The sequence below is a fragment of the Neolamprologus multifasciatus genome, chromosome 12 (assembly GCF_963576455.1).
Source record: "Neolamprologus multifasciatus chromosome 12, fNeoMul1.2, whole genome shotgun sequence".
Lineage (NCBI taxonomy): Eukaryota > Metazoa > Chordata > Actinopteri > Cichliformes > Cichlidae > Neolamprologus > Neolamprologus multifasciatus.
In genome coordinates, this window is record NC_140450.1 from 29,703,338 (window position 1) to 29,731,004 (window position 27,667).

Sequence of the window (27,667 nt, forward strand, 5' to 3'; positions counted from 1 at the left end):
GAAAGTGTCTCATTCTTGTGTACATGTTGGTATTAGTTAGATGTCTTGAATTCACTGGGAGGACTGTAGTCTCATTTTAAAATCAGTTAGTAATAATAATAATAGTTTGCTAATTGTGAAACATCTTCAGGCCACCCATGAAGAGAAAAAAATACACTTAATTTAAATTTGGCCATCTCCTTGTGCAATGCTGCACAACGTCCACCCCAGCTGCTTTTGTTAGGTCAATGCCTAGAACTCCTATTCTGACCATTTGGACCTGTGTCTTTGGTAAGTGCTGGATTTCCTCCACTGTACCAGAACTGTGAGACTTCAACTTGAATTTCTATTTGTAGTAGAGAACAAAGTTGAAAGGAGACAAATCTGGTAAGTGTGTGTGTGCTGAGTGAAGATTGTGTTAGTGTAACTGAACTGATCCTGCCTCTTCACTGTGCTCTGTGAACACAGATCGTATTGGCACGATAGCATGTGTCACACTTGAAGTTGTTTGCAGCAGCGATTGGTAAATGGTAAATGGTAAATGGCCTGTATAGCGCTTTTACTAGTCCCTAAGGACCCCAAAGCGCTTTACACAATCAGTCATCCACCCATTCAGCAGCAGCGAATGGTCTCCTTGAGACCTTTAGGACTTTTCAGGAAAAACAAAAATTTGCAGTCACATCTGTGGTTTCACTAGTGGAGAGAGTGGTGAGTGGACCAGCAGGGACTGGCAGCAAGAAGGTGACTGGTTTAGGGTTGAAGTAGCTGGCCGGGACATGTGGGAAATCTGGAGTGCACACTTTGGTGTTTACAGTGCTGGAAAACAGCAAGGAAAATAGAAATCCAAAAGGATAACAGTAATGGAGTCTGAATTTTTATAACACCATGGCTAACAGACAATCTGGCAGATAGTGGGTGGTGAGAGCTCATTTATAAATACTGCAGCAACGTGATTAGGTAATTGTCCTGGTGTGCCAGCCAGCCAGAATCCTACAAGAACCAAAGCCCAGCCAAGAGGGAGAAAGAGAAAGAAAGGGAGAGTAAGAGTGAGAGTAGAGGAAAAACCAAACAAATGGGCATGTTGGCACTGGAGACATATAAAGATCACGATAAGGACATGTGAAGTGATCTGCTGTATGAGGAGTTAAATGACATTAAATCACAATGGATTCGTTTTACATTGTATGATTATAAAGTGTGACTTTTTATCCAGGAACTTTGCTTTTGTAACTCCAGTACAGCAACTGGATCTGATCGTCGCAGCTCAAAACAATGCTTACAGTTCCCCAGACACTGCTCATCACACTGTATACCTAAAAATAGCAGCGGGTGGTTTTCAATTTTCAAGATATCAGAGTTTGTGCAGACTAGCTCTTCCAGTCCTAAAAGCTGCCAGTATGATCTGTATCATGGATGGAACAGCACGCAAAAGTAAATTATCAACTGAAAAGGTGCAACGTGTCCTCCGGGTGTTTCCTTTTAGATGTATTGTTTACACATAACAGGGCCATGTGGTACATGCTTCATTTAAGGATGCCTTTACATCTGCTGAGGTAACATTTGAAGCTAGAGGGCAACATGGAGATCAGAGAATATATAGCCTCTTTTCAACTACCGTATTTTCTGGACTACAAAGTGCACCCGAATATTCTTCATAAAATCAGGGGAAAATCCTGTTTTGTACATACATTAGCCGCACCTGACTAAAAGCCGCAGGCGTTTCAATGTTGACTTATCATATGTAAGAGAATATGCACAAAGGGAATTGTCAGGAAAGAGATGGCAGTTTGGAGACACACCCCTTTTATTAATATTTTGAAAAACAAGTTATGGGTACATATTTGCATAACTTTTTAGGTATATGTACAAGTACCGGTAATTACAAGTACGAAACATGTACTGTGCTTCATAAATGAGTAACAAATGTAGTACATAACAATAACCTGCAGCACACCAGAAAAATAGATTCGGCCTACCTTTTAGGCTCAGGTGCAGTGACACGGCTTTAACAAGAAGAAAAGTCAGTCATTCACCACCATCTTTCTCTTCTTCCTGCGCACTAAAACCACCAAAGTCCTCTTCTCCAGTGTCGGAAACGAACAGGCTCAGGATGGCTTCGTCATCCACTCTCCGCTTCTCTCCTTTGTTGTCACTTTCAAAACCAAAGAAATCCTCGTTGTCAGTGTCGGAGTCGAACACCCTCTGAAGGACCGTGGCGGTGTCCTCCTCTCCATCTTGCAGCAGTCCAGCCCTTCGAAATCCGTTTTTATCGTGCAAAAAGTAGCGGCTTATAGCCCGACAATTACGGTAGTTCCTTGACTCTACTCAGTTTCTGTCCTTTTCCATTATTAAGGAATCACTCACATGACTCATCAAGTGATGCCACTGATTGGCCAATTTGTGGCATGCAGTCTGTTGATGTCACGTTTTCAGACTCAGCTTGCGTCGAACCCCGGCTGAGCAGGTACTACCAGTACCATGTACTACCACCTAATGGAAAACCCTAAAAATGTCAAGCTGAGCTGAGTAGGTACAAGTGGAAAAGAGCCATATGACGGAGAAACTGGTAAGTGGTAAGGACAGAGACAGAAAAAGTCTTTGAGAACCTTAACATCAAATTAATACATCAAGTAAAAGAGAAATCACTGGTGGACTGTGAGATTTAAAAAGAAATGTTCAAAAACAAAAGCAGCCGCTGAATTCCTCGTTTTAGGAGCCTTGAAGAATAATTCCAAATAACAAGTCAATAGAAAGAGTGAGTGAAAGCATCTAAATCAGCAATTTGTGGAAGCAGGAGCTGTATTTAAAGTTGCTAACTTCTTGTTAGCAGCAGAAATCCAAAGGCAAGACTAAACGAAACGTCAGAAAGGGCATGACAGCAGAATGACCTCTCACCAAACGTAAAGCCAAACGTATGGCATAAGACAGGAGGAACTTAGAAAAACGTGGAATTTATGGGGCATCTGTATATCTGTTCCAGATAGTGTCTCCAGCATGAGTCTCACAGTAGCCAAGTCTGTTTATTACTGATTTAAAGAAAAAAAGAGTAAATGTTGAGTACTGTCACATATACTTACTGAATCAAAGAAATGTTATTTCCTTTGACATCAGTTAACTTTTACTCTACATCTGAAAAAAACCCTGTACAAACACCATTAAAGTCAGTCTTTATATAAGATGACAAAACGTGTGCACTTATAAATAGAAATAAAAGCTAAAACATGACAAAGATTCTACCTTTTCCTCTTTGTAATGTTGGCTGACACCAGGGCTGTGCAGAGATGTTTGAAGGGGCGGGTGCTCAAAGTTAAAAAGGGGCAGGTACATAGAAACAGGCTGAATAACAACAACCCACATTCATCAAGAATCTAATATGAAATCACATCATACTGTATCACTGTCATCAGGTGTGGACAACACAAACCGAATGTAGCCCGTGTTTTACCTGAAGGGGTACAATGTTCTGTTGAGGGTGTTAGAGGACAGGGCTGTGTTGATCTGAGACGGTAGACATTTAAAAAATCCACAGGAAAGATGGTAGCTGATTAAAGAGGTGTTATGAGATAATAATAAAAAAAATACAAAGATTGGTGACAGCGCTTGGAATCATAAGGCAAGAGGTTAAAAAAACTGTGGTAGTGTAAGAATGTAACAAAAAAATCTATACACATAAAACACACACACATGCACATGCAGTGACATTTTATACCTTCTGCAGAGTACTGTATATACTATACCACAGGTTTGTGTCATGGTGCTGATCCAGAATCCTCATTGTTTATTCCTAATGGTATAACACAATATAATAAGTATACACACAATACGGTAATATTATGTTGAAACACAGTACGTATCACTCCGCGAGGCTCCTCGGTAGCCATAATGCTCCGACAATCTATCAAGCAGTGCAGCTCCGTAGCTTACCAAAGTCGAACTAAAACATTTTTTGACAGATTGCTGAGCGCTGTGTACCACACCAAATCGGTTCGCGGTCATCAAGCACAACCAGAATTCATACATAAGGCGCGCTGTCAACTTTTGAGAAAATGAAAGGATTTCAGGCCGTGCATGGCGTTAGCGTGGTTAGCTCGTTAGCGTGGTTAGCTCGCTAACACATTGACGCCGTCCAGCCCCACGCACGGGGCAATGCGCAGTAACTCGTTAACGGAGATTTGCCGTGTCCATCTTGTCGCTGCCTGCAGGTGAAGCGATGGGGAAGGAGGGGGAGTTGTGTTCAGTGAAGGAGAGGCGAGGCCGAGTAACGTTGCGTAAAGACAAAAGTGGACGAAAGAGAGGCAAACTTGTGGCTCCACAACTACAATTATAACGTAACATAGACTATATCGATATAAAGGATATTGTCACATCTTATATCTCGTATAAAAATATATAGATATTTTTAAAAAACTCGATATATCGCCCAGCCCTATAATCAAGTAATAATAATTAACTTACTTTAAAGCAAACCATGTTCCCTAAAACAGTGGACAGAGCTACAGACCCATGACGACATTACACAGTAAGCTAGCTAATGACCAGCACTTCTTGTGCAGTTAATAAAAGGACAGTTAATGTTTTGAATTCCTGGACTTGCAAGCCAAAAATTCAGTAAAGACCAAATGGACTGTGAAGGTTTTAGGATGACTGCAGTTCACTGGAATGTTTCCTACATCGTAGCCTTGTTGGTGTTGTATTTCAGCCTTTGCAAATGCAAACTTAAAGGTAGTGTAAGTCATTTTTGCACTAATAAATATATATTAATTGATGTGTATTTAAAACAACAAATTCACATAAACAGAAATAATTAAACAGAAATAATTAATTATAACTTAATCAACTTTAAAATTCCACTAACGTCAGCTAGCAGCAATTAACAACAGTGCTTATAAGAAAAGTTTAGGATATTCTCAACAACTCATCTCAGTATTGCTGTAATTGGTCAGAAGTGCGCTACACAATCTCATCGAATCATATCAGTCTCCTTTTGCAAAGTTTTACAATCTCCTCTAAAGTAAATAGACGTGAACACCCGAGCTGAGCTAAGCTGTCAACATAGCTGAGCTGAAGTAAACAGAAGACTGACAGCATCTACTCACTACAGATGAGCAGCAGCCAAAGTTGTTTGTCCTGGAGTGGCCACTGTAGCTGGGATGCACTTGAAATGGGAGGGGTAAGAAATAAGAATTGTACTGATATCAATCTGCAATGTGCTGAAATCTAGTGGTGAAATTTCACTTATAGTACCTTTAATTTTTAATGGCTTCATTTTGTGATATCATCATATTGCTTCCCAAATATGTTTCCATAGTTTTGTCATGTTTGCCATTTTTAGAGTTGGAGAAAAAAAAAGAAAAAAAAAGCTTTGCTCCATTTTTACAGCAAAGTTTTACAGTCTGGTTGAGACAACATTGATGATGATGATGATTGTTTTTTTAAATGTTATTTGACTTGCTGACTGTCATTTTGGCTGTTAACGTTTAACCTAGTATGTATCAAAAGATCCAACACAAATATACAGTGGGGCAAAAAAGTATTTAGTCAGCCACCGATTGTGCAAGTTCCCCCACTTAAAATGATGACAGAGGTCAGTAATTTGCACCAGAGGTACACTTCAACTGTGAGAGACAGAATGTGAAAAAAAAATCCATGAATTCACATGGTAGGATTTGTAAAGAATTTATTCGTAAATCAGGGTGGAAAATAAGTATTTGGTCACCTCAAACAAGGAAAATCCCTGGCTCTCACAGACCTGTAACGTCTTCTGTAAGAAGCTTTTCTGTCCCCCACTCGTGACCTGTATGAATGGCACCTGTTTGACCTCATCATCTGTATAAAAGACACCTGTCCACAGCCTCAACCAGTCAGACTCCAAACTCCGCCATGGCCAAGACCAAAGAGCTTTTGAAGGACACCAGGAAAAGAATTGTAGACCTGCACCAGACTGGGAAGAGTGAATCTACAATAGGCAAGCAGCTTGGTGTGAAAAAATCAACTGTGGGAGCAATCATCAGAAAATGGAAGACATACAAGACCACTGATAATCTCCCTCGATCTGGGGCTCCACGCAAGATCTCATCCCGTGGGGTCAAAATGATCATGAGAACGGTGAGCAAAGATCCCAGAACCACACGGGGGGACCTGGTGAATGACCTGCAGAGAGCTGGGACCAAAGTAACAAAGGTCACCATCAGTAACACACTACAACGGCAGGGAATCAAATCCCGCAGTGCCAGACGTGTTCCGCTGCTGAAGCCAGTGCATGTCCAGGCCCGTCTGAAGTTTGCCAGAGAGCACATGGATGATACAGCAGAGGATTGGGAGAATGTCATGTGGTCAGATGAAACCAAAGTAGAACTTTTTGGTATAAACTCAACTCGTCGTGTTTGGAGGAAGAAGAATACTGAGTTGCATCCCAAGAACACCATACCTACTGTGAAGCATGGGGGTGGAAACATCATGCCATGGGGCTGTTTTTCTGCCAAGGGGACAGGACGACTGATCCGTGTTAAGGACAGAATGAATGGGGCCAAGTATCGTGAGATTTTGAGCCAAAACCTCCTTCCATCAGTGAGAACTTTGAAGATGAAACGAGGCTGGGTCTTCCAACATGACAATGATCCAAAACACACCGCCTGGGCAACAAAGGAGTGGCTCCGTAAGAAGCATTTGAAAGTCCTGGAGTGGCCTAGCCAGTCTCCAGACCTCAACCCCATAGAAAATCTGTGGCGGGAGTTGAAAGTCCGTGTTGCTCGGCGACAGCCCCAAAACATCACTGCTCTTGAGAAGATCTGCATGGAGGAATGGGCCAAAATACCAGCTACTGTGTGTGCAAACCTGGTAAAGACCTATAGTAAACGTTTGACCTCTGTTATTGCCAACAAAGGTTATGTTACAAAGTATTGAGTTGTATTTTTGTTATTGACCAAATACTTATTTTCCACCCTGATTTACGAATAAATTCTTTACAAATCCTACCATGTGAATTCATGGATTTTTTTTTTCACATTCTGTCTCTCACAGTTGAAGTGTACCTCTGGTGCAAATTACTGACCTCTGTCATCATTTTAAGTGGGGGAACTTGCACAATCGGTGGCTGACTAAATACTTTTTTGCCCCACTGTAAGTAAACAGTATACAAGAATAATAATGTCTGCCCAAATAAGTCTGGCTACTCATTTTAGCATTTTTATATGTAAATCTTTTTATCCATCTGAGGACAACTCAAACTGTGGTTGACTTAATGGTAAACAATCCTCTCCTTCCTATTTAGAAAGTTCAACTATTAGAGAGACTGATAAAGTCACAAAAAACGAAAAAGAAAGAAAATACATAATGCATATATGATGTTAGTGTTTAGTATATAGTATTAGTATAACATGGCTGCACACTGAAATAAAGTCTCTTTGTGTCGGAACTCTGTTTTTGTGTATTTGGTATGCCACAAATGTAGCAAGACTTAGTACGTCTGTAGGACACAGAGAAACACACAGTAATACTGTTGAAAGCTGACAGCTTTTTAAATGCCTCTTCTCTCTTTTTTAAAGCACTCTGCTGTGTGTTACATCTCTCTGACAGTTTAAGGATGGGGGGAACAATCTGGGGCAGCTAGTCACTAAAGCTCCTCACCGGAGGAATTTGAGGCCTGTGTGTGGGAAGTGCAGAATCGCCCCATGTGAATACAGTGGAATTCTAAAATCACTTAGTTAAGGATGAGACAACACATTTGGTATTTATGTGGCTTTGGTTCTAAGAGATGATTGCTCAGTGTAATCTAAGATTTACTGATATTATTCCGAACCAGACAACCAGACAACGTACCCCAGTTGTTGTTATCAGCTAGTCTCCAGTGTGATGATGCATTATTGAGCAGGGCTAGTGTTGAAGGCTGGTTTAACATGTGTGACATATTAACTTACATTACATGTTCTTAAACCTTCAAAACCGGCAACTTCCATTTACTCTCACTTCTGTCCAATTCCGATCAATCTTTTATTGAAATTTGATAAATTCTTTCTAACAATGAATGTCAGTGAATGATTAACTAATACTTTTTCTGACCTCCTGACTTCTAAGACTCTTTCAAGAATTGATTGTCATAAAAAAAGTCACTGATATAGATATTCAAGTTTGATAGCAAACAAACAAATCAGTGGGTTATCGCAACAGCTCTGAGTTGCTATAAAATTTGCCGCAGACATTTGTTGTATACATTTCTAAGTGTGAGCACCTCTTAATTTTTCGTCTTTAGTTTTCTACTTGAACAGATTAGCCCAAAATCAATTCTCAGATAACTTTGGGGATTTCATGACGTTCATCTGCAGTTCCTGGTATGTTGGCATTGATTCAGAAAGAAAGAAAAGTCCACTGAGGATAAAATGTAGTACTGATACAAGTGTAACAGAGTAATGCTATGCTGTTTAGACAGCTCATTTTTAACCTATTGGCAGCGTCTGATCAAAAGAAGCATTTGTCCCGTACTCACTGACATGCTCATTTGTATGCTTAATAGCATATGTCTTAAAGCGCTTCTGTGCCCTACAAAAAATAATTTAAGATCTAATAAAAAGCTGGCAGAGAACTGGATATTTTCTGGGTGTGTGCACTCTCCAGAGGTCTTTCCGTGTTGTGTTTCCTGATCATGCACTTTTATTTTCATTCACAGTGTAACCAAAACAGGCCTAACCTGTCCAAAGAATAGCTTACCTGACATTGGGATCAAAGCTGGAATTTTTATGTTGTGACAGCAGCAGTACCCATTTAGCTGATTATCATATTTGTTATCTGAACTATTCTTAGCCAAAGGGTCATCTGCCACTAAGGCCAGCACGAGTCCAGCTCATCTGCATGGGCATTCATCCAGCTTCCCAGCTTAACACACTCCCTAACAAATTACAACTGACCTTTTTAGCAGTAGCATCTGCTGGGCACTCACCACTGTAACCTTCTTTTCATCTCTGAACTCTTTCTCTCCCTCTGTTTCATCAGCTTTTTTCTTTTTTTCTATCCCCAGCCTCACTTTTCCAGCTCTACGGAGCTTGCCTCCGTTGATGTGCTAACACTTTGTCGTAGTCAAAGACGGTCGGTAAGCAGGATTGTCTAGGTGCGAGAAACAAGCTGGCTTTCTGCTAATTTGATCATTGGTGTGAAATGTGCTGGTTTGTTTCTTCTGACTTCTCTGGTAAAGGAGAAACAAGGGACAGAGTGGCAACATAACTTCCGTAATGAGCTCACGGAGCTGTGCTGAGAGAGCTTGCCTGTAATGTTGTTAACAACAGCTGCTCTGATCAGATATTGATGATTGAATTGTGTAAAGGACCCCCTGTTGGTTTATGAGTGCGATGCCTCCCCTTATCCAATTACACTGGGTAAAAATTAATATTTTTCTCATTTAGAAGAGAGTCAACCTCTTGCAATTATAGCAATGTATCTGACAGTAAAATCCATTAGCTTAATGAATTGAACACCAAGGAGAGGCACATGTTAATTTGGTGAGAAGCTGTTGCTCTTTGGAGCGCTGTGCTTAATACTCAGCAGGACGTTTCCTGCTTTCTCTCTTGTGCCTTTGTGTGATAGACACACTCAGGAACAAGTTCTCTTCTCAGGTAAAAAATAATTATTTTTTTCTATTTTTGCCCATCCACCACTTCTCATTAAGTTAATCTTTACAGGAATGAAACATGAGCTGACCACTAGGTTTTAATATTAACCCTGTGGTTCAGACCTAACAACAAGGTGATGCTTTATTTCTCAGGACCTCTTCAGCTTACTTGGCAACATGTTAGGACAGGGGTGGCTGTAGCTCAGGAGGTGGAACAGGTCACCTACTGATCGGAAGATTGGTGGTTTGATCCCTGGCTCTTCCAGTTTGCATGTCAAGTATCCTAACCCCAAGATACTAACCCCAAGTTGCTCTCCGATGCATCCATCAGAGTATGAATGTGTGTGAATGTAGTTGGTAGAGCTTGAACTCTCTACTAATGGCCCACCATTAGCTATATAACACAACTATAACACATAGTTGTATATGTAGACAGGGCTTAACGAGCTTTTAACTGGAACTATTAGCGTAGGTGTACACTTTGGGCTATAACTGAGAATATCAAGTATGAAACACAGAGTTGATGACCTTTGAAGGGTTGGAAGTAGACTTATGGTTTGGTTTAATGCTATCCCTTCCATCTATTTTCTGACAGACCCAAACTAGAAATCTTATAACAGAAGATCTGTTAGGACAAAATTCAGTTCAGTTAAATCCAATTATATAGCGCCCAATCACAACAATAGTCACCTCAAGGTGCTTATAAACCCCAGAGAAAACCCCAACAATCAGATGACCCCCTATGAGCAAGCACCTGGCGACAGTGGGAAGGAAGAACCAACTAAAAAGGCTCAGGGAGGGGCAACCATTTGACCGATTGAGGGTAAGGATACATGTAAGAGACTGGACTTGGCTAGATGTGGAACAGGCACTATGCAATGATCTAGAGATTTGAGACCTACCATTTATTAGCTCAAACATCAAAAGACATGAATGCTTTAAAAGCATCAACATCAGCTTTTCTCTGACAGCATCGTGGGAGTTTCTAAAAATAACGGAGTCTTCATTAATCCCATGCAAACGTACACCTATCTGGAATAACCCTGACATATTACAAAACAATAATATGATTAATTTCCCAGAATGGAGTTGTAAAGGAATTAAATACTTAGAACATATATTAGAGGGAACAGAATTTATTCCATTTGACAGACTAGTTACACAATATGGGATCAACAAGAAAAGATTTTTAGAATATCAACAAATTAAATCCATAATAAAAAAGAAATTTAACCTCAGTCAAGTTGAATTACAAACACCACCAAGTGCGGTACATTTTCTTACTCTTAAATCCCCCAAATTATTATCTAAAATATACAGAACACTTTCTAAAATAGATGAATCAATATCCCTTCCTATTGCAAAGTGGGAAGCAGATTTATCAGTCAGCTTAGACCAAAACGTCTGGTCTCAGATTTGCTTAAAAACCTTTAAATTGATTAAAAATCCCAGTGTGCAATTAATACAATACAAAATACTACATAGAGTGCACTATACAGGTCATCGAATGTTCAAGATGGGCTTTACATCCGCCAACAACTGCTCACACTGTCAAGGCAATACACCAGACATTACATCCACTTGGTTCTGTCCACCAGTGCAGAAGGGGGTCGTGGTTTGGTCCCGCCTTAGCTATTGTGGTTGATGTGGAGGTTGGGACGGGCTTAGGGCATCTGGAGGACCCCTAGAGACGTTATCCCTGGAGGGCTTAATCCGGGGGTTGTGTTCATAAACTGGTTAGTGGCTCTGGTCGCTCTTAGAGGTTGTTCTCCTCGTGGCTGCGGGCAGCGGGGCTGGAGGATGGTCTGTGCTGGCGGACGTAGGTTACTGGCCTGGTGGCCTGGCTTCCCCTGAGTGGATCCGGGGCAGGCGTGGGGGTTTGGGGTTCGGGGGTGCTTCGCCTCTGTGCTGGGGCTCTGGCTGGGCCTTGGGGGCTTCGGTCCTCGTCGGTGTGTCGCTGAGGTTGTGGGCGGGTGGGTGCACGGGGGCTCAGCCCTGGCGCAGGGGGCCTCTTGTGCATCGGCCTAACTGGGGGGTTCTTCAACTGGCAGGGAGGTTGTTCCATCCTTGCAGGAGTCCACTCTGCAGGTGGGGGAGAGACATAGGAGAGGTGGAGAATAAACTTAACCTGGGTGTCTGTTGTCTTGTGTAGTCTGGGAGATGATTGAATGTTGGGGTGGGTACAGTTTCCTCTGCGGTGGGGTAGGGTGGGCTGCCCCGGGTCCTCTGGGGCTTGGCGGTGCTGCTGCCGTAGGCCCCGGTCTGGATGGGCCTGGGCTCCCTTGCCTTGGTGGATACCAGTGGACGGGGGTGCCTACTGGGGGCATCCTCCCCTCCCTTCTTTTCCTCCCCATCCCTGGCTACCTCCCTCTTCCCGCTCCACCACACCCACCCACACAGGTAGGGCCTTGGGGTGCGGGTGTGTCACCAGGGTGCAGGGGAGACATTCCCACCCCCCTCTGTCCTCTTCTTCTGTGCCTCAATTTTATCTCACAACTTAGACATCCACATTACTTACACTCTCATAACACACACACATATATATAGGGCCTTGAGGGTGGGCACGTTAACGGCGTCCAGTAGACGGTCTGTGTATTCAAACCTACCTCTGGCGCCGGTGCCCACCTCTCAATTTTAAATCCATGTAGGCATTGAGGGTTCTCGGGAGGGGCCGTGCTAACACCTGCTGCTCTCTGGCAGCAGCACCATGCTCTCCCTTGTTTTAAATGCACTTTAGAGCAACACGCAGCAACACTACACATGAGCAGGAGGAGGGAGGTATGGGGTCTCAACACCCCCCAGTTCTCTACTAGCCATCGGGGCGGGGGGGGGGGGGGGGGGAGGAGATGCTGGCTGTCCGATTGGCCTCCCTGCTGCTGCGGAGCCTGGGACGGTCTGCTTGCCTCCACCCCGGAGGGAAGGGTAACATCTCTTGGGTCTGGGTGCCGTTTCTCCCTCTGGGGACGAGGGTACCTGGACCCGGGGTATAGAGTATGTTTGGGGAGTGTGATTGTGTGTACATGTCCATTTATGTTTATCCCTACATTGGGTGAGTGCTGAGTGTTTGTATATGTGTGCATGAGGGTGGGAATGCTTGTCTGTGTCTGTGTGTGCCTGTTTGTCTGTGTCTATATGTCAGGTCGGGTCTTAGACTCCACCTCTCTGGGAACTCCCAGGCCCTCCAAAGTGTGGAGGCCTATCTCCCCTCACCACACTCCCTGCCGGTAACTGATGCCCTCAGGGGTCGGTGCATTGGTGGTTCTTGGTGTCCGGGGCTGGGTGCTCAGGTATGTACCAGCTCACTCCCGGTGGCTACTTGGCGGGGCCTGGCGCCTGTTGCTCGGTCAGGCCTCTTAGGGGCGCGGGGGGCCCTCGGGCCTCCGGCCTCTGGGCCTGCGGCTCGGTTCACTCTGGCACAGCTGGCTGCCGGCGGAGCCGGCGGGCACACCGGTGCAGCCCCCTCTAGCTTCTGCCCGGTGGCTACTGGGTGACCCCTTGTCTGGGGATCCTCAGCCCTTCCCATGAAGGTGGCACAGATGCCCCTCCGGTGGTCCTCCTTGGGCTCTTGCACTCTGGGGCCTCTGGATGTCTGGGGCCTGGATCTCCTCCATGCCTGCTTCATGCCCTGGGGGACAGGGCTATGGCTCTCTACATCCTCTTGCAGACCATTACATGGGGAAACCATTTGAATACAAGTGCGCCGATCCACACAGGTGTGCACACGGGTGTTCACTGTTCGTAGACTTAAATCACACCTTTCTTGGCTGCTACTTCAAAGCACATTGTGCACTGTCTGTCCTGCATGCTGCACAGCAACATTCAATATTTAGTATTTACCGCTGTTTACACTTAGCTAGATTAATGCGATGGTGTTGTGTTTAGTATGTTGCTTTGTTTTTTTGGCTTGTTTTCTATTCTTTTTCTCTCAACAGGTGATCCAGGAGATATTTTTTCCCCCTTTCTCACTGTTCCTCTCCCCTTATGTTTTTCTTTTCCTTCCTCTTTCTTTCTCCCTTTCCTATCCCTCACTCATGTCTGTCCCGTCTGTAACAACTGAAAATAAAATAAAATAAATAATAAAAACAAAGGTCGATCAAATGGACCAATACGGCAATGCCTTGATGATCCATTTGGCAAAATAAATCCATTGGGTATCCTTGTTGGTCTTCAGACAACAATTCTGACGGCTAAAGAACCAAATGGGACAGGCGAAAAAAAAAGAAAAAAAAAGACTGGACTTGAAAAGCAATGTTTTGTACTTTTTCAGAATCCTTCTTACACATAAGTAGACTCATACATAAAATGCTACCTAACCCTAAGTGATTCACTAGCCACTTTGTGGACATTATGAGGTTTTGAGGGAACAATTTGGCAAATTAGCAACATTCTAGTTATGTAAATTGTCTGGGTACACCTCTGACTCACAATGAGATACAGATTTAAAGTACATGAATCTAATGTTTGTCTAATGGCAAACAGAAGATGTACGAGGTTGGTTTCAGAGTTTCAGAGAACAGGACAAAGGAGGACAAATGCCTAACCAAGGTGTTACAAGGGGTCTCGCTTCTTAGTGAAATAGGTCAATACAGTATTACCCAAAATCAAAACCATTAACAACAAAGAACTTTTTAAGAGGGCTTGTTTTAGTGTTATTTATTAGGCGGTGTTGAGATTTTTACAGTAAACTCCGACCATTGCTGACCTTAAATGCAGACAAAATATAGGGCCAGAGCTCACATCCTAACAATAGATCCAGCTGAATGATTTTTTGTGTCTCGCGGGATTATGCATTGTGGAGAGAGATAACAGAAAAATATTTACTTATTTCTTTGTCTGTTTACTCCACATTGTAGGGTCATGGCCATTTGGTCCAAACTAAGATGAATATGCAGACTTTACAATGGCAGAAATAGAACTGAGCCCTCCTTCTAACTATGGAAAATGAAGTCAGAGATAAGAGTTGCTTTCATTCCCAGGCTGCTGCAGAAGTTACCTCTGATGCCTCTGCTTCTTAACAGAATTTAGGCTGATTAATTATTCATTTTGCACATCTGTGCACCCTTGCTAAAATAGTCAGTGGCTCCAATTGACACAGGCTGATAGAGCTCTCAAAGATGCTTATTTATGTTGTTTGTCCTCTAGAATCTGAACTAGAAGTGACGGTGCTCTTGACTGATTACAAGACTTAGGAAGAGAGTGGCAGTGCTGACTTATTTATGTTTCTCTTCTTCTCTTGCTGTTTATCTGCAGACACATACACTCCTGACATGTTTCGCCCTTGTTTTCTCAGTCTGACCATATCGTCTTTGCTGCCAGAGAGCAGAAGGGCAACAGTCCAGAGCCAGAGTCCTTGTGTTATAAGTACCAGTCAAGGGCATGCCATTTCCTGGGAAAGTTATTCTAAATGCTAACAATAAAAGAAAGTTTAAAACTGGATTTAGATACTTATGCATCCATGCTTATCTATTCCAGCTGCCTGTGACGGTGTATATGTGACAGCTGCACTGCAAAAAACAAGCACAAAATGGTGACATCAAACTCATGTAGACCCATTCCTACAAGACTGCTCAAAGAAGTCCTATTAATGCTTCAGTCTTCAATATGATCATCTTATCTCTAATAATGGGCTATGTACCACAGGCCTTCAAGCTGGCAGTAGTTAAACCGTTACTTAAAAAGCCATCTCTTGACCCAGTGGTCTTAGCTAAAATAGGCAAATCTCCAACCTTCCTATTATCTCAAAATACTTGAAAGAGTAGTTGTCAAACAGCTAACAGATCAGAATGGCTTATTTGAAGAGTTTCAGTCAGGTTTCAGAGCTCATCACAGCACAGAAACAGCTTTAGTGAAGGTTACAAATGATCTTCTTATGGCCTCTGACAGTGGACTCATCTCTGTACTTGTCCTGTACTTGTCCTCAGTGCAGCATTCGATGCTGTTGACCATAATATCCTATTACAGCACACTGTAGGTATTACAGGTACTGTGCTGCAGTGGTTTGTATCATATATATCTAATAAACTCAATTTTATTTATATAGCGCCAAATCACAACAAAAGTCGCCTCAAGGCGCTTCATAGATACAGAGAAAAACCCAACAATCATATGACCCCCTATGAGCAAGCACTTTGGCGACAGTGGGAAGGAAAAACTCCCTTTTAACAGGAAGAAACCTCCGGCAGAACCAGGCTCAGGGAGGGGCGGGGCCATCTGCTGCGACCGGTTGGGGCGAGAGAAGAAAAACGGGACAAAGACATGCTGTGGAAGAGAGACAGAGGTTAATAACAGATGTGATTTAAATAACAGATATGATTCAGGGTCACCTGAAACTCCAATTTGTTCATGTAAATGGAGAGTCCTCTTCACACACTGAGGTTAATTGTGGAGTTCCACAGGGTTCAGTGCTAGGACCAATTCTGTTTATATTATACATGCTTCCCTTAGGCACTATCATCAGGCATTCACTGCTATGCAGATGACACCCAACTTTATCTATCCATGAAGAAGGTAACGCACACTAACTAGTTAAACTGCAGGAATGTCTTAAAGACATAAAGACCTGGATGGCCGCTAACTTTCTGCTTCTTAATTCAGATAAAACTGAGGTTATTGTACTCGGCCCTGAAAATCTTAGAAATATGGTATCTAACCAGATTCTTACTCTGGATGGCATTACTCTGGCCTCCAGTAACACTGTGAGGAACCTTGGAGTTATTTTTAACCAGCACATGTCCTTCAATGCACATATTAAACAAATATGTAAGACTGCTTTCTTCTATTTGCACAACATCTCTAAAATTACAAATATCCTGTCTCAGAGTGATGCTGAAAAACTAGTTTATGCATTTATTACTTCCAGGCTGGACTACTGTAATTCATTATTATCAGGATGTCCTAAAAACTCCCTGAAAAGCCTTCAGTTAATCCAAAATGCTGCAGCAAGAGTACTGACAGGGACTAGAAAGAGAGAGCATATTTCTCCTATATTGGCTTCTCTTCATTGGCTTCCTGTTAAATCCAGAATTGAATTCAAAATCCTGCTCCTCACATACAAGGTCTTAAATTATCAGGCCCCATCTTATCTTAATGACCTTGTAATACCTTATCACCCTATTAGAGCACTTCGCTCTCGCTCTGCAGGCCTACTTGTTGTTCCTAGAGTATTTAAAAGTAGAATGGGGGGGAGAGCCTTCAGTTTTCAGGCCCCTCTTCTGTGGAACCAGCTTCCAGTCTGGATTCGGGAGACAGACACTATCTCTACTTTTAAGATCAGGCTTAAAACTTTCCTGTTTGCTAAAGCATATAGTTAGGGCTGGACCAGGTGACCCTGAATCCTCCCTTAGTTATGCTGCAATAGACGTAGGCTGCTGGGGGATTCCCATGATACATTGAGTATTTCTTCTTTAGTCACCTTTCTCACTCAACATGTGTCAATAGACCTCTCTGCATTGTATCATACTTATTATTAATCTTTGTCTCTCTTCCACAGCCTGTCTTCTATCCTGTCTTCCTTCTCTCACCCCAACCGGTCGCAGCAGATGGCTTTGCCCCTCCCTGAGCCTGGTTCTGCTTGGTTTCTTCCTGTTAAAAGGAAGTTTTTCCTTCCCACTGTCGCCAAAGTGCTTGCTCATCGGGGGTCATATGATTGTTGGGTTTTCTCTGTATGCATTATTGTAGGATCTACCTTACAATATAAAGCACCTTGAGGCGACTGTTGTTGTGACTGTTTGGCGCTGTATAGAGAAAACTGAATTAAACTGAATTGAATGATAGTGGAGATATTTCATACTTGAATAACATTCAAGTTTAATCTTCTGTTCTGTTGCTGGTGCTTCATATTCCAAGAATCCAACATTTTCTCTGATGCTGAAACTACTGCAGGCTGAATTTTTTTTCCACACAAAAAAAATATCATGACTCATTAGGGCAATAAACAAAGATCCAGGTCTAGAAACAGAATTAGTGTAAAATCATTTTGTAAATAAATTTCCATCCTCCTACCTTGCTGAAAGACGACCACCAAATTTCTGCCTTTCTCTTTCTTTTGCTGTATCAGTCAATATAATTTTTTATGTCCTAAGTAGATATTCTATGGCCAGTGGATGTAAATTTAGACACTTGGTTTGTTGGCATGATGAACTATCAATTAGTAATAACGAGGAAAAAGATTTTTTTCATCTTTCTGCCAATGAAAATGTAAAATCCGACCCCAAATATAAATAAGCCTTGCAAATTTTACATTACCACAAGCTAAGTGGTACTCTCTGTGAATATTAAAGACTACACTTATGGGAAGCTTGTAAAACCACACAGACTGCATGTAAAAGGCAGAGGAAACCTCTAGGTCTAAAACATTATGGCCAGCAGGGGTAAATCATCTGAAAACTCTGAATTTAATGATGACTTTGAGACAGTGATCTTACTTCTGATTTGTGAGCTCAGTCTCTTTTTGTGTACTCTGTTGCTGCTTAAGAGTATTTTTCAGTTCACTGTGACACTAATTTTTTATAGAATGTTATCTCCTTAATAAAAAAATAAATGTTAAAGTAGGGTATCATTTAAGGTGTGCTTGCCTTGTGATTGACAAGTCTCTAATGAGCCCTTTCCCTTGGCATTCTCCAGCTCTCTGTCAGAATATTAGTGTTTCCTGCTTGTCTTAGACAAACCAGAGGACACCTGGTGCAGTTTTTAAGACCAAACTCATCCTCACCATGGCCCTACTAAGTGATTTGAGGAAGATTAAAACTTTGATGATCATATGCTGTGCAATGATTCCTTGAGTAGAGATTTTGAATCTAAAACCAATATCAAGATGCATCTTCTTCCATCTTGTTATTAATGCATCTTAGTATTGCTTGACAATCTTGAGCTGAATGTGTGTAAGACCAACAAAGAGATAACAGTGGACATTACCAGAAAACTAGCAAAGAACCTTCATCCTCTCAGCATGAATGGGATCCTGCCGGAGAGGGTAGACCAGTTATTACCTCAGGTGACTGAAGGACTTATGATTTTGCACTACAGAGACTCCTGTACTGCAAAATCCCCACCCGGATGGGGAACTGCATCCAATGGGACCAGTTGTCCATTACTAGTTCATTCTGCCGAGAGAACCCATAGTTACAATCTCCCAGGATATATAGGATATATGCAGGATATATACATCAACATATACACCTTACTAAAACATGTGTTGATGGTTTCATTACTTTGTTACCCATATGTGCCCAAGTGTATTAAATAAAACCAGCAACATAATTGTTGTTAAACTGTATTTTTAAGACTTCTTAAAACTTGTTACAGTTTTCCTAGTTTTGCTAGTAGCACAGAGCTATTAGCTATCAGATTTGTAAATTGAAACAAGTTTGAGATAAGTTCCTCCTAAGTTCCCTCTATCCCGTTGCTCCAAATGAAGCTGTGCCTTTGTAAATGAGGATGAGTTAAGCCTGACTGCTTCCAAATATGAAATGCGAGCTTCTATTGTAAACCAGGCTGAATTAGTAATAGAAAGCAGAGAGGGCTCAGCTATGAAAATAAAAGGTTTTTGCAGCCATGTCACCTAGAATACATGTTTTTTCTCCAACAACACACAGCCTGGAGTTCAATTTTATACTTTAATGAATTCCCAGGAACAGCTCGACTTTGATCTCTTGTTATTTATTCATTAACAAATAACATTTTAGCTTCATGTCTTAAGTGGGATATTTTGTATAGTTTTTCTGACTCATTGCTTGCAAAAGCTGCTCAGCATCTGTCACTAAGTTAATAAAATATTGATTAACTGCGTTGAAAATATGAGTTTATTGTTTACTTGCTCTATTACATCTTGGTTGGTTTGTCACAGCTCCCTGTAGACCCACAAAACAAGGCTGCCTGATAGTACCAATGGAAATCAGACAGCTTTCTGTGTTTGTGTGAATGTACAGTGGACATATTATGTCATTTTGTCAAAACTGTTAGTCAGAGAGGTCCAGTTTGATTCGGACTTGCCGTTTAAATAAAAAAACATTTTCCCTAATTTCTTTTGACTCATCCTGTCTGAAATGGGCTTTTTCTTTCAAAAACAGTCAGCATTATGTGTGCAGTTCTTAAAAACACCTGCCAAGAACTGAACTCCAGTCAGTAAACTCATTTTCTCCTTCTCCAGATGAAGTCAACAGAGGTGGACCAAGGGCTTTTCACAGACAGCTACTGCAAAGTGTGCAGCGCTCAGCTCATTTCCGAGTCCCAGCGGGTCGCCCATTATGAGGTGAGAGTCACATGACCCTGATATACTATACTACTCTATTGGCGCTAATGAGAAGATTTGTGCTGTTTAGGCACTGCCCCCAGAGACACTTGGAAAATCTATCCACCTGAGCCCTGCAGCTCCACACTGACATACACCTGAGTTCACCCAGTTGTTTGTTCTTTCATTTAGCCTCAGTTGAATGCAAACCTAGAAATACAGATATAACCAAAAGAGAACTTTGAGATTTTCCACAGCTCATACTTTAAGGGGTATTCATGCACACTACCTAACATTTGAACCCCAAGAGATCATTGCTAAATTCAGTTTGACAGCACAGTTGCAGTAAACAAGAAAAGCCATTACTGAAAAGCTACAAAGCATTTTAAAGCTATGAATAAGTCTCTAATCTCTCATTTTGTATTTAAGTATTGCAAAGTGATACAACTAACTACTGCAAAAATATATTTAGGAGTGGTGTTAGATTGGTAATCAAAGCCAAGTATTGTATCCAAATAAATCCCCTAAGTTTTCCCTTCATTAACCTTACTGTTCACAAACTGAATTGCCCTTTGTTTCTAATGGTTAATACAGTTCCTAACATGGAAGCCCACTAACCATTAATGATATTCTATCAATAGGATTATTGAATAATCTCAGTAAAGCCCTATTATTTTGATATTGTGGTGGCTAGCTTTGGAGCTGGCTAGTAACTACCAAAATAGAGAGATGGACTAAAGAAACCACAAAATTTGTCTGCAGTATGCCAAATATCATCTCACGTCCACTTTAATGTTCTTGCATGGGAGTTTTAAGGAGTGTCTGACAAAATAAAATAAAAAATGTAGTAAATCTATGTAAACACATCTGTACCTGTCCTTTAACCCGACGCGCTGAAACTGGCGATGCCCCAATCAGTCAATTCAAGGTCAAATTGAGGAAGGCAGCCAGTTGGTTTCCTCCTGCCTGAGCATCATCAGGTAGTGGACCTCTATCTCTCTGCAGATGCCACCGCTCACTCACTGTCAAACTGAGTTTCAAGACCAGTGAGTCTGATGGCTAGCCTGCCGCTACTGGACATCTGCAGTAACAGGAGTTGAAGGGACTCATATGAACACTACCATCCAGGCAATATTATCAAAGACTGGCCAGCTGACTTTCATTCTATGAGAGGCTGAAAGAAAACAGTTTGAGACCTTGAGTCAATTAAGCATGTTATTGATTTCCTGTTGTTGTGCATCAGTTTGCTGAGGTGAAATCTCAACAACGAAAACTAAATGTTTTTTTTGTCTGGGTTTTTTTTTTTTTTTTTTACATTTTTCTGACAGTGTCACTTTGTCCTAACTTTGCCTCGTCCTAAGCTTGCTTTCCTTGACTTTGAGTCAACTTTTCTTTTGCAACTCTTAACTCAGACTCTGTTTCCTGCAGGGCATAGTGCTCGCTGTGCTGCTGCTGCGGAGTGCTATTTAAAGTAGCCCTAACTGCCTATGGGAAACAGGAGAACTATTGTGTTCTTCAGGCTGTTGCAGGAGACAGAAAGTGGCTGTACCAATCCGAATCAAATATTAATTTTGTTATTGTGTGGTGAATGCAAAATACAGCACTTGGCCTGTTGCCTCCTGGAGATGGAGTGTATTTGGCTTCTATTTTAGCACAGTTAGGGTCTAATGCACGGTGACGTGTTTGGGTCATGTTGACGACAGTAAGAAAAAAGGGAAGTGCCACAACAAAGTAAACTTTTGAATCGAGATGGCAGTTTTGCATTTGAAAAGGTGAAGTGTTTGCATTTTGTTTTTGTCGATTTGATTCCAGCAGTGCTGCATTTGAAGATTTACAGTTGCTGTATATCAGACTGTAGAGCTTCAAATCTTCTGACTTGCATCTGAAACTCATGACCTCTTTCATTAAAAATATGAACATATGTATAAATCATAATAATGGTCGTTAATAATGAAAAAGTGCATTTGCCAAAGAAAGAAGGAAGCCAGAAGATTTTACGTCTATGCTTCAGGTGAAGCGCTGGGCCAGTTGTGTATCTGTAGTTGCAAACTCCTTTTGACGGGGGATGCACACAAAAATTTTTAAGCTTTTTGCAACAGATAATATGTTATTGTTATTGCCATTTCACATTTTTGGCCTTAAGGGTCTGACTTCATCACCCCCACCCCACTCAAGGAATCTCCAAGGGAGACAAGCAATAGTGATTTCCTCCCTTGGCCTCAAGCCCTACAGGTGGATTTTGAGGTGAAAGTAGGTCCTAAGGCATATTGTTCTAGAGGTACTGGCAACACCAACAGTGTCAGGAAGTGTAGGGTGAGCTTTCAGGCAAATGTCATGGTTTTCCTCTGCAACTGTATAAGGTATAGTGGGAAGAGTGTGCAGACTTCAAGTTCGACTCTGCAAAAACAAGAGAGATCAGAGGCAATAGAAGACAGACATGTAAAGGGCTTTCAGGGTAGGAATAAATAATTAAATAACTAACTGAAAAAGAATTCATAGTTAAAACTTCCTGGACCATAGTAGGAATGGAGAACTTTTTCTGTATCCCCCCTTCAGATGAAATCTTTTTGACAGACTGGTCATCTAACTCACTCAAATATGATGATCTGTGATCGAGTCAGTGTTGCTTTGAATTTTTAAACTCCAAAGTTAAATCAGTCTTTGGGGTGACAGTAGACATGTAATTGATCTTTAAACCTCCTTTTCAAATACATCAAAGCAAGAGCTCCCCTGCAGAGTGGATCAGAGTGGCCTTTGGTTCTCAGTTCAAAGATATGAGTGTGGCGCATGTTAATTTATGCATCTGTCTCGTTGCATGTTTTCTGATTTGGGCGTGTACTACAGCCTCTCTTGACAAGCTGCCCTCTTGCAAGCAGTGCAAGAGAACCTCTTTTAAACTAGGTGCCTATTACGTTTTAATGTATTTTCCCTAGCAGTGTTGAGTAACTGCTCTTGAAGAAATATAACACAGCTCGTTAAATGTCTGATTGTTCAACGTGTCTTTCACTTACTGAGTCAACAGCAGTTTATTAGTACTTGCTTGAGTGTGGCATGTTTTAGGGGTGATCTAAGGCACTGTTTTATGGCATCACAACAACCACAGCAACCGAACATTTTGTATTATAATGACTTATAAAAACACTTTGCAAATATATGGAACACTGAGGGCACCAGGGCACAAGTTTAATAGTGCACAAGTTGGAGGTCTATTTTAGTTACTGGTGAATTATGCAGCAAAAACAGGATAAATCTGAAAATATTAGTAATATATATATATTTTAATCCTCAAATAGAAGATGTGTTAGAATAAGCTTAAATGAACAGGCTTAATTACGCACAGTGGTAGTTCAGAGTAGGGCTGTTCGATATAACGATATATATCGGATGACGATATAAAAACGTCTATCATTTCATTTTACGCTATTGTTTGTTTCATGGTGTTGCAAAATAAACTGTTTACGGCAATATTTTTTCATTGTTTTGATGGTCAGTGTAGTGACCTATATATACCTATATATATAAGCTATATTAATTTCTTAAAGTTCTCTCTTTCTCTTATATTTAATATAACCACACTACGGATGGACAAGCGCCTGTTTTTATGCGTTGTCGTTAGCAACAACGACGGTAAAACCATCGCGTGTCCGCTTGTTTATTTTCTACATAAACCTTTCACAATAAAGCTCAAGATCCTGTTGAGACTTTTCAAAGTAAACTAATCACGTGAAAGAGTATGCAGAGTATTTACGGATTAGAAGCAAAAAAGGCCCGTCAGGTGCTAAAAAATAAACCTTAGACTCAAACGTTAGAACAGGCTTTTCCCCGCAGCACGCTGTGTAATAAATACTCACAAAGAAAACGGCGGCCATTACAACTTATGTCTAAAAATGTATCGTTTCATGCATCGGTTAAAACACTCAAATCCAGCTACATGATGCCCAGCTGGAAACACTTCCCGCAAGTCGAGCTGCCCGAGATTCACAGAATTTACAGAAAATGTTAAATTTTTCTGATTTATATCGATAGATGTCTTATATCGGGATAGGAGATTTTGGTCATATCGCGCAGCCGTACTTCAGAGAGACCTTAAAGTCAAGCTCAGATAGAGTCCTGACAGATCAGCTGAATGCTTAACTAATACCTTTCTTCACATCCAACTGCCAAATCTCATATTGATGTGTTATATAAGCTGCATCAGCCTGTCCACAGTTGGCGCTCATCTGCAAGTCACTTTGCAACCCACCTCCACACCAGTTTCTCTTTTTTTTAGAATGTAGTTAAGTCTTATATAATATATTCTCTTTTAACAAATTAAATCTAAGCAGCAGTCTGTTAGTCTGTTATTTGAGATGTGGCAATGCACAGCTTCCATTGTGCCATACCTTAATGACCTCATAGTTGTGGTCAGTTATTACTTAATATAGAGTGAAACAGGTGTACATTTCTGCCTTGCTTCAGTTCTTTTGTGTTATCAGAACGTGGCCTTTATTTAAAAATTAATTAATCATAACATTAATTAACATGAGGATAATATATACAGAATATATACATGATAGCATCTAGGACTGGGTGATATATTGAGTTTTTAAATATATCGATATATTTTTATACGAGATAAGAGATGTGACAAAATCGTTTATATCGATATAGTCTATGTTACGTTATAATTATACGTGTGGAAACGCAAGTTTGCCACTCTTTCGATCCACTTTTGTCTCTACGCTGCGTTATTCTGCCTCGCCTCTCTCCTTCACTGAACACAACTCCCCCTCCCCCATCGCTTCACCTGCACTTAATGACAAGATGGACACGGTAGCTATCAAAGAGGACCTGGTCGGTAAAAAGAAAACATTTAGAGATTACTATTTTAGTGCTGCAGCGTTACTCTCGTTAAAATGATGTTAACGCCATAACTGTATTAACGCGGCAAATCTCCGTTAACGAGTAACCGCGGATTGCCCCGTGCATGGGGCTGCACAGCGTCAACTGCACGGCATCAACGCGTTAGCGGTTACCTCGTTAACGTGTTGACGCCGTGCAGCTAGCATTACTAGTATTTTCACCATTTACAACAGCGCCATAAAGTGCAAAATGAAGAGTGTGTGAAACTGTGTGCTGTATCCCAGACCACAAAGTCTCCCGCCCTCCTGCCCCGAAACAAACTACCTTACATATAACCTTACACTAAAATCCTTTCATTTTCTCAAAAATCGACAGTGTGCCTTATGTATGAGTTCTGGTTGTGCTTACTGACCACGAACTTATCTTTTGTGGTGCAAAGGGCTCAGCAATCTGTCAAAAATGCTTTAGTACGACTTTGGTAAGCTACGTAGCCGCACCGCTTGATGGATTGTTGGATTACGGCTAGCGTAGTCAGGAGCCTCGTGGAGTAATGCATACTGTGCTTCAATGTAATATTACCGTATTGTGTGTGCATAAGGAGCACAAATGGCACCTGTAAGAGACACGGTTACGAAGCGGATTTCAAACTCCAGGCTGTCAGTCATGCAGTAGAACTTGAGAACAGAGCAGCGGCAAAATCTGTCTGTCTTTGTTATTATGCTCAGCGTTTTTTAGTTTACATTTTGACTGAACAGTTGTGAGCATTTTGTTATGCACAAAAACAACATTGTTTTATTTTATTTATGGAGAATTATTATTTAATAAATGCTGATAATTTATTCCTGAGTAATTTTTTCATGTACATCTATGCTGTATGTTAATAAAAATGCCTATGTGAGATCTGGGTCACAGTGTGACTAAGGCTACGCTCACACTGCAGGCGAAAGCGCATCAAATCCGATATTTTCAAATCCGATCTGGGTCACTTTCGTATGTGGTACTGAATCTGATACATATCCGATGTTTTAGAAAGCGACTGCTGTGTGAATGGTCAAGTCGCATTAAATCCGTCTTTTACGTCACTGACACAAGACAGACGCCAATTATCAGCGCTGGACTAGCGGCACAAATCCACTAGATAAGATAAGACATCGCGAACGCTTCCTGGCCATCCGGTGAAACTGCTGGGAAGACAACATTGGAGAAACGTGAACATTTTATTTGTACTGCATAATCTGCAGATTCAGACAGAAATCTGCAACTATCCTTTGAAGCACCGCTCCTCTAAAACAGAAATGAGGATAATTATTAGGTTATCTACATTATTATGTAAATAATAAAATAACTTAAAGCAAAACTTGGGAAACCTGAAGTCCGAAGTCTTTATATTAAGGGCCATCAGTCAAACAATAGTTTGCTCTGGGTCTAAACAGAGCGCGTTGTGTGTGTCGTCTTCTTTTGCGCATGCGGGCCGCTTTGAGCGTTCACACTAGAGCGCGTTTGCTGTCGCATTTTATTTGTAGTGTGAACGAGCAGACAAAAAAATCGGATTTGATCAAAAAAATCGGAATTGAGCATTAAGACCTGCAGTGTGAACGTAGCCTAAGAACTCTCTTTTTGTTCTTACTTTATGGCTTTAAAAAATATTGAGATATATATTGTATATCGCCACCTAGCTAAAGAATATCGAGATATGAATTTTAGGCCATATCGCCCAGCCCTAATAGCATCATGTAAATACTTAGTGCTTCCAGTCCACACATCCCCAAGGTAATATTACACTGAAATCTGATTAAAGGTATTATTATATTGAGTACAGAGAAAAAAGATAGTTTGAGATGATCCGAGCTTTGTGACATGTTACAGCTTTGTGATATTCTGCTGGAAGCAGCATCAGAAGGCCGATCCAATGTGGTCATGAAGAGATGGACACGGTCAGCAACAATGCTCAGTTGATACTAGTGACCCAACCTGTGCAAGGAAAATACCCCCCACACCATTGTGTCACCACCAGCAGCCTAAACTGGTGCTGGTGGTGTTGGCTGGATGGCTCAATCCTTTTTAAAATTTTGGCCCTGACATTTTGATATCACAGCAGAAATTGAGAGTTGTCAGACCAGACAACATTTACCAGTCTTCCTCTGTTCAATTTTTGTCAACTCATGAGAATTGTAATTTCAGTTTCCTCTTAGCTGACATTGGTGGCATCTGCTGTGGTCTTGGTCTCCACTATCTACGGATGAAAATATTTGAATACTTGTTAAACGCCTCACTATTTTACCTAGCTGTTATTTCTGTCTGTCTGCTGTGTGGTAAATTGCAGGGTTTATCAGATCATTATACCCTAAAATAGCTTGTATTATGGAACCAAGGTTAATCTTATTATGATTCACAGTTTTGAAATAATTCTCTGTAGGTTTATGAGTAGGAGAGAAATGAACACAAAATCCATTGTTATGTAATTTTTTATTTAAGCTTTAGATACAAAATGAAATTTGGAACTTTCACCTATACAGGAAAATCTGGTTTCAAGGATTCAAGCTTTCCAGTCAGAGGGAAGTCCTGGAAAACTACCGTATATTTCAGCAGCATGAGCTAAACATGCCACAGCAGACTACCTTTTGCAGAGTTTCATACATCTAAGGCAATGTGTATTTCAGCCAATTCAAGCTGAATAATCTCATTCCCCACATCCAGGAACAATGCCTGTCAAATGCTATTTGTCAGCACTGCAGAGTCATTTTCAAAATGCCACCACACTAATCCAGCAGCTGCAGCATGTATGACTTTTTCCGTGAAAGCTGTATCAAGCTCACATTTTGCATTTTCACTCCACTACATTGTGATTCTCCTCTCAGTACATAACATGATCGAACAAGAGCAGAATTCAACTGCATTGGGGACACTCTTAAAGTTCGAGTAGCTCAGTATTGGCTGCTTGTGTTGTTCTGTTCACTGCTATGCTCTTTGTGCACTTCATGTCCTCACTAATAGGTTTCTATTATCTCGGAGACATTACA

General features: G+C 41.3%; 1 protein-coding gene across 2 annotated transcripts in view; it reads left to right on the forward strand.

Annotated features, from left to right (window-relative positions):
* The window catches only part of zmat4a (zinc finger, matrin-type 4a), a 187,297-nt gene that overhangs the window by 13,320 nt on the left and 146,310 nt on the right, over positions 1 to 27,667 (forward strand). For both annotated transcript variants that reach the window (XR_014877406.1, XM_085181642.1), the window contains exon 2: positions 19,725 to 19,826. Coding sequence is in view for 1 of the 2 variants with exons in the window: in XM_085181642.1 (XP_085037768.1) it covers positions 19,725 to 19,826 (102 nt within the window). In the remaining variant the exon portion in view is untranslated. The remainder of the gene's footprint in view (positions 1 to 19,724; positions 19,827 to 27,667) is intronic.